Source organism: Delphinus delphis, chromosome 6, assembly GCF_949987515.2.
Source record: "Delphinus delphis chromosome 6, mDelDel1.2, whole genome shotgun sequence".
Taxonomy (NCBI): Eukaryota; Metazoa; Chordata; class Mammalia; order Artiodactyla; family Delphinidae; genus Delphinus; species Delphinus delphis.
Window position 1 is genome coordinate 89952447 of NC_082688.1, and position 13544 is coordinate 89965990.

General features: G+C 36.4%; 2 protein-coding genes across 3 annotated transcripts in view; one reads left to right on the forward strand and one right to left on the reverse strand.

The window, feature by feature from the left end:
- CENPP (centromere protein P) overlaps positions 1–13544 on the reverse strand; it is a 223929-nt gene that overhangs the window by 112547 nt on the left and 97838 nt on the right. The gene's annotated exons all lie outside the window — the stretch shown is intronic.
- The window catches only part of LOC132427499 (osteomodulin-like), a 43200-nt gene that overhangs the window by 16176 nt on the left and 13480 nt on the right, over positions 1–13544 (forward strand). For both annotated transcript variants that reach the window (XM_060015042.1, XM_060015043.1), the window contains exons 7-8: positions 1817–1910; positions 2300–2438. In XM_060015042.1, the coding sequence (XP_059871025.1) occupies positions 1817–1910; positions 2300–2438 (233 nt within the window). The remainder of the gene's footprint in view (positions 1–1816; positions 1911–2299; positions 2439–13544) is intronic.

A 13544-nucleotide genomic window follows, 5' to 3' on the forward strand; every position in this document is an offset into this window, starting at 1 on the left:
GAATTAGGCCGAGGTCCAGAGGGTTCTTACCAGACCTGACAAGTTAACATAAGAAGAGTGAAACTGTTTTCCTTCCTATTCATCTGGAAAATTCTGTTACATAATAGTATTGTGTTGAGGGGAGGAGAGACCTGTTTGAAGATAGAGTAGGTATAGAAATATCTGTATGAAAGTATACTATATTTGTTGGCAGTCACTGAACTACCCAAATCCATATGAGAGGACAGGCCCCTTAAATTCTACAAACCCTCTTCCAAGAAGTTTTCCTGACTCAACATGCACAGAGATCTCTCATCTTTGACTTGCTACAGCATATTCTAGAATAGACTGGCACACTCTAAAATATTTTTCTAGTAATTTTTGTATACATGATAGACTTGCTCAATTAGTGTTTAAGGTCTTTGAAGATAGAACTTACCTTCAACAGTCTTTACTACTAATAAAATAAGGAAATGTTTTAGCAAGAGTTGAAAAACAAATGCATTTCCTAGCTAGCTAACAAGAACTTTTGACTGAAAAATAGTATCTTATGTGTAGGATTAATAAAATGAGATCTGACTGAATTTTCTGGTTAGTCTCTTTCATTCCAGCTTCAGTTAATCTGGGGAGGGCTGGGGTCAGAATATGAAGGTGTGAGAAGAGAAGGTGCAAACATTCACAAGGTACCTGCCATGTGCCAGGTGGCACTGAAGATGCTTCCCTTAATTTATGCAGAAACTACTACTAATTGAAAAGAATAAATACTGCAGTGGATCAAACATATCAGGGAAAAAACCCATATGTTCATAATGATATAAAAAAATTCATTGGTCACCTCTGGGCATTGCACTAATTCATTACTTGAAAAAAAATCAAGCATTTATGCTGCTTTTTCTATAAAAACTGTATTATAAAGTAAATAATGAAAGAAAATTCTTTAGAGAACAATCTCACCTAATAAATGAATAACGAATGACAAAATCAGAAAATCACCATTTTCCCGTTCTGAATGAAATAATAAATCTAGGTAGCAGTAATCAATAAATGAGTGCAAAGACTGTCAGATGAAAGAGTGATTTGCTGAATCTAATCTGGTCTCTATATCTAACTACAGGTCATAAGAAATAAGGGGGCTAGAAACCCTGATAAACTATATTATGTGGAGGCCAACAGCCCAATCTACAAAGGAGTATCTCAAGCAAATTAATATCTGAAACGAATCAATAGAAGAGGAGAAAAAGGAAAGAGTAATAGAAGAAGAGATTTAAAGAGATATAAGACCCAAATATATCCTGTAAACTTTATTTGGATCCTCACCTGAACAAGTCAACTGTAAAACAATACATTTGAGATCATTAGGGAGAGGAATATTAGATGATTAAAGAATTGTTGCTAATTTTGTTAGATGTGATACTAACATGATGGTTATGTAAGGGGAGAAAAAGATGACCTTATGGGTTAGAGATGTCTAGTGAAGTCTTTACAGGGGAAATGACATTATGTGTGCGAAATTTGATTTTAAGTACTCCAGCAAAAAAATAAATGAATAAATAAAAACAAGTCAATAAACAAATCAATAATAAATAACTATTGGCGTAGATGAAACAAGATTGGAAAAATGGAGATAACTGTTGAAGATGGGCAAAAGCATGGTGTCTCATAATACTAGTTTCTATTTTTGTATGTTTGAAATTGTCCATAATAAAAAGTTAAAAAAAAAAGCAGATTCCCCCAAAACTGCCTAAGCCTATAATGTGAAACTTAACAAGTAAACAAATAATCAATAGGGCTTGGTCTTAACCTGATCTAACATACATATGTCTTTTCTTATCGCTAGAACTACCTTCAACTTTACTGGAGCTACATTTAGACTATAATAAAATTTCAACTGTGGAACTAGAGGATTTTAAACGATACAAAGATCTGCAAAGGTAAACATCCCCCAAATCCTAACTTGGAAGTGGTAGTCCATATGATGAAGATGTTAATGAAACTTCTTGGAGAATGTGTACAGGGACATAAAATTAAGGGAAAACTAGAAGGAACTGCTATCATTCTGTCTCAGTAATGGAAGAGGGACAGCAAGTGGAATGAGAAAAGGACACTTTCCAAATGTCCCTTTTGTTGCATATAGGTTAGACAGAAAATTTTCTGACAGTGGAGGAGAGGGCTGTTACATCCTGAAATAGGTTATTAAAGGAAACCATGAAATACCTTTCTCTGAACATATATACAAATATTTCTAACTCAGTTGTGGTGTTTGCAGCTAAGTGTATCATACCATCTGCTCAAGAGCTGATGCATTTTATGTCATTTTTAGGCTGGGTCTAGGAAACAACAGAATCACAGATATCGAAAATGGAAGTCTTGCTAACATACCACGTGTGAGAGAAATACACTTGGAAAACAATAAACTGAAAAAAATCCCTTCAGGATTACAAGAGTTGAAATACCTCCAGGTAAAATATTCTACTTGTGTTTTGCAGATATTAGTACTTTTCTTTGTTTTTATGAAACATATTAGTATCTGGAGCAAAGACCAATCAAGTAGCAATGGTAATCCACACCTTAAAGACCCTCCAGGTTGGCCGAGGTGTTTTATGCCAAGGAGAGCGTTAGAATACCAGTTTCTATTGAGATATCAGCTAAAACGTTCAGGTACCCATTTCCATCCCTCTGTTTCTTCTACTGAAACTGCTAAGGCCATTGTGGTGAAGGTACGGACACAGCTAATTTCAGGTTTCTGGGGTGGCAGTGGCTATGTAAAGGCAGGACCGGTCAGGAGGAAATCAAGTAAAATTATATAACCTTTCATTCTGGAAACATTTCACAAAGGCAGAGCATGTGGATGAAGTCCCAGGTATTTTCACTATCAATGTGGTGCCACATTAGAACTGTGCATGCTTTTTAAAAACTCAGGCCAGAATATATAATTAAAAGTCAGTATTTGGAGCATTAAGGGCGCACATTTCTTGTTCTTCATTACTAGAAAACTTTTCCTTCTAATCTGGCAACTCTTGACTAGCTGGGAGGGGCCACAAAATTGTTGGAAAATCTGATAAAGCTTTAGATACTCCCAAGAACAAAAATGAGACAATATTTTCACATAATTTTAGGAGTTTCACAGATCCTCCTGATTCCCATTTGTGGACCTCAAATTAAGAAACCCTACTTAATCTTATGTCACCTTAGTCCATTTCTCTCATGTGCTTTCCTTGATATACAATTCCTCATCTTCCAAGGAAAAACACATTGAGAACAAAACTGGGCCTTGAGCCATTTGCTTCTAGATTTCTTTCTAATTTTTCTTTAAACAAGTTTTGTTCACTACACAAATAGAAGCCTGTGAAATAGAAGCCATCAAAATGGATGTGCTATATAGGCAGATGCTCATTTCAAGATTATGACTTTTGCTTTGATTTTTTCAAACGCTGCGTTTAAATGTTTATTTAACCAGTGAGCATGACCAGAGTCTTTCCTCCCTCAAGCTGTCCAGTCTTTGAGTACTTTACTCCACAACGCTGATCCCAGCTTCTGGGTGTCTTAAATCTATCCATACTATTGCTAGCATTTTAAAAAATGAACAGAATTATAACACATAGTCATAAGGATACAATTCAACGGATGTCCACAAAGCAAATACATTCATGTCCAGCACTGTTCCCCATTCTCAGTGAGGTCAATGCTGTGGTAAACTACATCTTGCACTGCTGCTGGGCTGCCAGGAAACCACATAATGCATCTGTCACAAAATCTCCAAGATTAATAGAGGGCGGCAGGGACTGCAACAGAAAACTAGAGGTTTTAGCAGTGCCTACAGTTCTCATGACTGGCTCAGATCAATCTCACCAAGGCAAAATCTAGAGGTAACATCGGCTAGAACTGGTATCTTAGCCTTGCCAGCAAAAGGCTCCTTCTTCCTAATATGCCGAAACACTGTTAATTAAGTAGATTGTTTTTACTTCCCAGAAATCTCAGTTGCCAAAAAAATCCAAGGAAGAAATTTAAAGGGCTATTAAAAGGAATGAAGGGAAGGTCCTATATTGTCCATTCTTTCTGAGTAATAATTTAATAAGACACATACACAGCCTATAAAATTGTATTTTATCCATTGGAGCAAATAAAAATTCAACTATTGATGTTGTATTACAGATACATATTTAAGATGTCGATAGACATATTTTTCTATAAAATTTACAAAAAAGCAGCTCTACACTTCTCCCTTTGATCACAGAAAATGCTGGCTAAAAATTCTTCACATTCATATTGAAAGTCATTCTTAGAGCATTAAATTTCATTCTTCTGCTCATTTCTAATACTTTTAAAACACATTATTGTAAATATGGCACTGAAGTAACCAGACACACACACGCACGCACCTATACGTGTGTGCGTTGAGTGTGTGTGTGTGCGTGTGTGTGTATAGAGACAGAGAAACAGAGACAGAGAGAGACAGAGACAGAGGAGAGTGACATGTGCTGACCAGGCAGTGTGCCCTGGGCACTGGCATGAGTGCTACGCCACACTTCACACATAGAGCACTTTTGTATATAACACAGGAGTCTGCGTCCTTGTAATAAGTATTTAACAGGCATAAACGGGCACATATACTTTAAGCAAAATGTATTCAAATCAGTGTAAAATAAAGAGACAAACCCATGAACAAATGCTGACTATAAGCAGAATATCTTCTTTTTACATTTATCATGTATTTTTAATCCACTCTTTTCCCACTACAACAGATAATCTTCCTTCATTCTAATTCAATTACGAAAGTGGGAGTGAATGACTTCTGCCCCACAGTGCCAAAGATGAAGAAGTCTTTATACAGTGCAATAAGTTTATTCAACAACCCAGTGAAGTATTGGGAAGTACAACCTGCAACATTTCGTTGTGTTTTGAGCAGAATGAGTGTTCAGCTTGGGAACTTCAGAAAGTAATAATTAGTAATTAGTGATATCCATTTAATGTAAAATTCAAAAATTGTTACATTTGGAATACTTGAACTCTATTTAAAATGGTGGTATTATGCACATAAGCAAAATATCTATTCCCATGTGGTAAGTCCACTGACTTACTGTACGACAAAAAATTTCAACAGAATTTTGCAAAAACTACAACAGGATTAAAGGAAATAAGTATCTGTCGCAGTTTCCTTTTACATATAAATGATTTTGCATAAATCTCATGCTTGAAAGTTCTTTCTCAGTAACAAAAAATAAGACATTCAGTATTTAACACTTTGTTATCAAGTGCATTTAAAAAAGAACTGTACTGTAAATGGAATGCTTGACTTAACAAACTTTGTGCTCTTTCATTTGCTATTAGAAAAAGAAAATTGACAAGTACGGTTATATAAAGAGTATGTTATATTATCCTTATTCTGTCTTTAAAAACTTGGGTATTACTGTAATATTTCTAATAATGCTGAAGTATGGTTTGATATAATCTTATTCAAATTCTCATGCCTTAGAGACTTACTGTCTTTATGTTTAAAACTCCTTATAATAAAGCCTTCACTAAGTGTTTATTACCAACTCAACAGATGCTATTCATAAACAGCTTTTTTCAAGCTGTAGCACATGCTTTTCTTTTTAACTATTATTACCTGATTATAAAACCTCTATAGAAATGCATAGTGAGTGTTTATATAAAATCTCACACTTTTTATTATCACAGTTATTATAAGCTTTTAACAGTGTGTCAATTGTTAGGTTATATAGCACTGTCACCTCAATGCTAAGGAATATTTTTGAGATGTCCCTTTGTAAGACCTTCGTTGGAAGAGAATGGATACTATCAACTCTACACCAAACTGTCTCCTTAAATATGCACAAACTGGATAACTCTGAAAAACACACCTGGTATAACCGAATAGGCAGAGCATTAAACAGAATGCACAGCTCTGTACAAAAATTAAGAGTACTTAACGTATATTTTTGTTGTTGTTCAACATAAGTAAAACTAGAAAATAAGGAAAACATTAAAATATTGGTTTGAAATAAAATATTTTGCTTTGGTTTAATTTTTCTCTCCCATTCAGGAACATAAACTATTTTTCATAAAACTCTTATATTTTTACTAAAACATTTTTAGTAAAGTGTTAATGCTTATTCTTAATAATAGTACCGAAATATCCCAAATTATACCTATGCCATGAAAGATAATCACCTTTACGGTAAACCACCTCAAAAACTAGACTTTAAATAACTTTGGGGAGAGCAGTACTTTACAGATATGTAAAATGGGGTGGAGGGTCTGGATATCCAGGTCAAGAATGGGTAAATAGGTCTTCTTCTTCATAGTGAGGTTCCCCAACTCTGGCACTGCTGACACTCTAGGCTGGATCATTCTCTGTGTGGAGTGCTATCCTGTCCTTTGCGGAATGTCTGGCAGCTCCCTGGTCTCTACTCACTAGACGCCAGCAGCACTTGCACGCTGGCCCCACAGTGTGACAATCAACAATTTCTCCCCAAAACGCCAATGTCCCGGTGGAAGGGGTGGAGCCAAATTGCAGCTGGTTGAGAACTACTGCTTTATATAAAATTTACTTAATTTCTAAATTCTGACACAAATTTGGAAACCTGAAACAAAATAGTTCGTATTTTTGTTTGGTAAAACTGTAGGGGCAAGATTAAAGTGTGATTAAAATAATAGCACCAATAGTGATGTAACAGAAAGAGCCCAGGGATACAGAGCTCTGAGTTGGAAAAACATACACAGAAGTCCAGTTCCACTTATAGTCTTGGGCAAATCACAATCTCTCTGAACCTGTCTTCTCATCTATAAAGGGTAGGTATGAGAATACTGATCAAATAAGTTGCTATAAGAATTGAATAATAAAAGTATATGTGAAAATGCTTTGTAAACCATAAAGATTCATGAAACATGCATAACTGTTACACTGGACAATAATTCACTGCAAGAAAAATAAAAGATTAAGAAGTCCTTTAAAAACAGAAGAATACCTAACAATGATAATCATCCTAAAATTAAAATGTTCTAAAGTTCTAATAGTTTTAATAAATAAAATTCATTTTTCTTTCTTTTTTAAATTCATTTTTCTACAATATATCATAAAAATAAAATTGTGACATCATACCAATTATAAGAACATAAGTAGAAGTGAAATGTTCACTGAAATTGTAAGAATCCAGTTCTTGAAATTAAATTAAATTATAAGGTTAGTGCTAAGGTTAGAATCATCTAAACAAATAGATTAGTCTATGATCTGAATAGAGAAGCTTAAAGTAGCTAAATCAGCCTTTTCTAAAAAGAAAAGACAGCAAAATTTTTTAAATACTGGAAATGATTCCTGAAATCACTGCAATTAATTTCCTGTATTTAATGTTTGTGTTTTTCATCCCACAGCTGTTAACCATTTTTCGTTATATGTTTGCAAAAGACAAATCACTAATAAAAATCATAAGCAACCAAAACTGCATTAAAGCTTCTGCCACAATCCCATTTTATGGTAAATACAAAATACTATCCACTTGAAATCCATTGAAGTTTGGAAACAAATGAATTACTACAACTTACTGGGTTTATTAAGGACTTCAAGGTAGAAAAAAAGAATCTCAATGACCATCTATCCTTATTTCCTCTCAAATACTACAATAAAAATGATCACTGAATTCATGAAACAAATATAATACTTTTAGAAAATCACTTGAAGTCACTAAAACTAAAGCTTTTTTCCTAAATCAATTTTGTTCCTCCTTAAACTACCGCATTATTTTTCTTTCGTTTGTAATTCCATCTTTTGGGAAAAGAATTGTCTTACCTTGGCCTTAATTACTTCTCTACTCACATGGTCCTTTACCTACTGCAACTGACTTAATTCTCTTGAATTTATTTTCCCCAAATTGTACCATGAGTAATACTTAATACTAATAGGTGGTATGTAAAGAACATTTTCAGACATTCTTCCAAAAGCCTTACTTGCATTTATTCATTTAATCCTCACAATAGCCCTGTGAGGTAAAAAGGAACGAAATTGAGTTACTTGTAGTGAGATGGATGGACCTAGAGTCTGTCATACAGAGTGAAGCAAATCAGAAAGAAAAACAAATACCGTATGCTAACACATATATATGGAATCTCAAAAAAAAAAAAAATGGTTCTAAGGAACCTAGGGGCAGATGAAGAGAATGGACTTGAGGACACGGGGAGGGGGAAGGGTAAGCTGGGACGAAGTAAGAGAGTAGCAGTGATATATATACACTACAAAATGTAAAATAGATAGCTAGTGGGAAGCAGCTGCATAGCACAGGGAGATCAGCTTGGTGCTTTGTGACCACCTAGAGGGGTGGGATAGGGAGGGTGGGAGGGAGACACAAGAGGGAGGAGATATGGGGATATATGTATATGTATAGCTGGTTCACTTTGTTATAAAGCAGAAACTAACACACCATTGTAAAGCAATAATACTCCAATAGAGATGTTAAAAAAATAAAATTAAGATATACAGTGTAAAAAAAAAATAGCCCTTTGAGGGAGCTACATTTACTTATTCCTATTTTTTGGGGGTGTGAAAATTGGAAAACAAAGATTGGATACCTTGTGGCAGACCTAGGATTTGATCCCAGCAGTCTGGCTCCAGGCTTTTAACCACGATGACACACTAATTTTTTAGTCAGTGATCAATCTTATAAAAAGGTGGACAGTGCTTCCTCCTGGACATTCTTTGCTTACTTGGCTTCCACCTATCATGCCTTTCAGTTTGCTCTTTTTTTTTTTTTTAATAGTTAAGATGTACCATTGTACTTTATTTATTTATTTTTTAAATTTACTTATTTAATTTATTGATTTTTGGCTGCATTGGGTCTTTGTTGTTGCACGTGGGCTTTCTCTAGTTGCAGTGAGTGGGGGCTACTCTTCGTTGCAGTGCGCGGACTTCTCATCGTGGTGGCTTCTCATTGCAGAGCACGGGCTCTGGGCGCGTGGGCTTCAGGAGTTGTAGCACGCAGGCTCAGTAGTTGTGGCGCATGGGCTTAGCTGCTTCGTGGCAATATGGGATCTTCCCGGACCAGGGATCGAACCTGTGTCCCCTGTACTGGCAGGCGGATTCTTAACCACTGTGCCACCAGGGTTGCTCTTTAATGGCTAGTGTTCCCCAATATTGTTTTGGCCTCTTCACTTTGCCCCTGGTAATCTCATCCATTTCTAAACATTAGCCATAATGTCTCATGTGAAGGCCTCTGAAATCCATGTCTCAAAAGTGGATCTTAGGTATCACCTCACACCAGTCAGAATGGCCATCATCAAAAAATCTACAAACAATAAATGCTGGAGAGGGTTTGGAGAAAAGGCAACCCTCTTGCACTGTTGGTGGGAATGTAAATTGATAGAGCCACTATGCAGAACAGTATGGAGGTTCCTTTAAAAACTAAAAATAGAACTACCATATAACCCAGCAATCCCACTATTGGGCATGTACCCTGAGAAAACCATAATTCAAAAAGAGTCATGTACCACAATGTTCATTGCAGCTCTATTTACAATAGCCAGGACATGGAAGCAACCTAAATGTCCATCAACAGATGAATGGATAAAGAAGATGTGGCACATATATACAATGGAATATTACTCAGCTATAAAAAGAAATGAAATTGAGTTATTTGTAGTGAGGTGGATGGACCTAGAGTCTGTCATACAGAGTGAACTAAGTCAGAAAGAAAAACAAATACCGTATGCTAACACATATATATGGAATCTAAAAAAAAAAAAAGGTTATGAAGAACCTAGGGGCAGGACGGGAATAAAGACGCAGACCTACTAGAGAATGGACTTGAGGACGTGGGGAGGGGGAAGGGTAAGCTGTGACAAAGTGAGAGAGTGGCATGGACATGTATACACTACCAAAGGTAAAACCGATAGCTAGTGAGAAGCAGCCGCATAGCACAGGGAGATCAGCTCGGTGCTTTGTGGCCACCTAGAGGGGTGGGATAGGGAGGGCAAGAGGGAGGGAGATGCAGAGGGAAGAGATATGGTGATATATGTATATGTATAGCTGATTCACTTTGATATAAAGCAGAAGCTAACACACTATTATTGTAAAGCAATTATACTCCAATAAAGATGTTAAAAAAAAAAAAGCGGACCTTGCTGCAGAGTAACAAACTCTCAAAAGCAAGTCCAGGGCTTCCCTGGTGGCGCAGTGGTTAAGAATCCGCCTGCCAATGCAGGGGACAGAGGTTCGAGCCCTGGTCCGGGAAGATCCCACAGGCCGCAGAGCAGCTAAGCCCGTGCACCACAGCTACTGAGCCTGCACTCTGGAGCCTGCAAGTCACAATTACTGAAGCCCAAATGCCTAGAACCCGTGCTCCACAACAAGAGAAGCCACAACAATGAGAAGCCCACGCACCACAACTAGAGAAAAGCCCGTGCACAGCAACTAAGACCCAATGCAGCCAAAAATACATAATTATTTAAAAAAGTGCTTAACCCATCATTCAAGACTTCCATGATCTACATTTAAGTAATGCTTTCTGAGCTTTTTAGTTCATGTTTACATCTTTTTATACTCCAGCTGAAGATTACTTGTTATTTCTCAAATATACTCTGTATTTTCTGGCTTCTGTGTCTTTATTAATGCTGTCTTTTACATCTATCAAAGTCTTATCCAACCTCAAATGTCTGTGTCAAAGGTCACCCATCTCAGTTCATCTTCCTGATTCTCCCATAAACGGATGTGGCTTCTCACACCCTACCCTCCAAATCTTCCCAGTATTTTGATGTGCTTCTCTTTTGTACTTATCAAAATCTAACTTATTATAGCTATTTATATATGGGGTTTTTTCTTCACATTATCTAGAGGATTGTAGATATCTTGAGTGTAAGCACTTGATTGCAAAGTCATCTTTGCATCCCCTTTTTCTCCTTCCCCCCCACCAAAGCCTACCACACTTCATTGGCTCAAAGCATTCTTCTGGATTAAATCAGCAAAGGGTGCTTATCGAAGGGAAAGAAAAAGCCTTTATCCTCATTCTAACAAGGCAATGTGTTTTTATCCTACGTATCTTTCTTTCATCCTAGAAGCTCCCTCTCTGGCTCCAGTTCTCCCACAGACCCGATGCAGATGTACTGTGTGTTCCACATTACTATAAAGTAGGGGCAGGTGGCATTTTTTCCCAGTGCACATTTTTTCTCAATACAGTTTCTATCACAGGCTCTGGGAAGCTCTAAAACAGATCCGTCACCGCCACGGGAATAAAGACGACCAGTGCTGTAACAAGGTACATATTCCCAGCAGTGACATCTTTCCCTTGGTAAAATAACAGCATGAAAATAAAGATAACTGCTTTAAAACGAGCCCTTCCATAGTCAAAGGAAAGAGCTTACAGAGGGCCCTTTAAAACGAGACCTTCTAAAGAAAGGGGAAGAGCTTACTGAGGGACCTTTAAAACGAGCCCTTCCGTAGACAGGGGAAGAGGTTACAAAGGCTGCAAGGGGCAGAAACACAAGGACAAATTAGGCCAAGGGGCAAAAGCATGTGCCATGCCAGCTCTACATGGAAGGTGCAATCAGTCATATGAATTCCTAATATTAAAACTTGCAGTTTGAGTGCTGGAGATTTCCTTTTTTTAAAAAAAAAATTTTTAGTTTTTAACACTTTTATTGGAGTATAATTGCTTTACAATGTTGTGTTAGTTGCTGCTGTATAACAAAGTGAATCAGCTATACGTATACATATATACCCATATCCCCTCCCTCTTGCGTCTCCTTCCCACCCTCCCTATCCCACCCCTCTAGGTGGTCACAAAGCACCGAGCTGATCTCCCTGTGCTATGTGGCTGCTTCCCACTAGCTATCTTGGCATGGACATATATATACACTACCAAATGTAAAAAAGAGATTTCCTTTTTATTAAGGAAAATTTTCAATAGAAGCAAAAGTAGACAAAACACTACAATGAACTTTCATCTACTTCTCACTCAGTTTTTAAAATTATCAACTTAAGCCAATTTTATTCATTTAAACTCCCATTGCTATTATTATTTTTAATAACAGCTTTATTGTGGATATAATTCACATACTGTACAATTTACCATTTAAAGTATACAGTTCAAAGGTTTTTAATATATTCAAGCTTAGCAGCCATCACCACAATCAGTTTCAGAACATTTTTATCACTCCAAAAAGAAACCCTGTCCTGATTAATGTCATTTACTCCCAGCCTTAGGTAACCACAAATCCACTGTTTCTATCAATTTGCCTATTCTGCACATTTCATATAAATGGAATCATATAATATGTGGTCTTTTGTGACTGGTTTCTTCCACTTATAATGTTTTCAAGGTTCATTCATGTCATAGCATGTGTCAGTACTTCACTCCTTTTTATTGCCAAGTAATATTCCATTGTATAGATGGACCACACTTATTCATCCATTCACCAACTGATCAACATATAAGTTGTTTCTACTTTCTGGCTGTTATAAATATGTGCATTCAAGTTTTTGTGTGAACATATGTCTTCACTTTTCCTGGGTATATACTTAGGAGTAAAACTGATGGGTCAAATGGCAACTTTATGTTTAACTTTCTGAGGAACTATAGATTGTTTTCCAAAGTGGCTGTGCCATTTTTATTTTTCATCAGCAATATATGTAGATTCCAAAATCTCCACATCCTCACCAACACTTGCAATTGTCCATATTTTTAATTTCAGCTATCCTAGAGAATGTGAAGTGGTACTTCATTGTGGCTCTGATTTGCATTTTCCTGATGACTAGTGATGTTTGTGGACCATTTGTTATCTTTGAAGAAACATTTATTCAGATCCTTCACTCATTTTAATATTATTATTATTATTATTGAGTTGTACGAGTTCTTTATTTATTCTAGACACAAGTTCTTAATCAGATATATGATTTGCAAAATTTTTCTCCCATGTGTGGGTTTTTTTTTTTTCCACTTTCTTGATAGTGTCTTTTGGCACAGAAAACAATTTAAATTTTAATGACATCCAATTTACCTATTTTTTCTTCTGATTCTTGCGCTTTTAGTGCCACATTTAAGAAACTGATGCCTAACCCAAGGTCATAATGACTAACATTATATTTTCTTCTAAAATTTAACCATATTAGCTCTAACACTTAGCTCTTTGTTCCATTTTCAGTAAATTTTTGCATGTGTTCCAGTTGTCTTAGCACCATTCGTTCAAAGCAGATCAAGATATAAAAGATTTCTATCACTCCAGAAGGTTCTTCTGTGCCCGTTCCCAGTTCATACTCCCACTTCATCCAGCAAACATCCATTCATTCACTCACTCCACCAAGCAGACATACCCATCCCAGAACCTTGCCAACCTCTCCTAAAAATTTCAGTAGGTGTCAGTACTTCACTCCTGTATAACCCTCTCCTAAAAATTTCCTTAATAACTGTTAACTTGAGTAAACATAAGTAATAGGAATTCTGCTTCCTGGATCCACATGGCCTACCCTCTCCTTTAACAGAAAAGAAAATATTCCCATTAATTTGGCATTCCCATTAATTTGGCAAAGGGAAACACATCTTATCACCCTTTCCTGAGTCTGAAAACGCTATTGTTTTGTACTC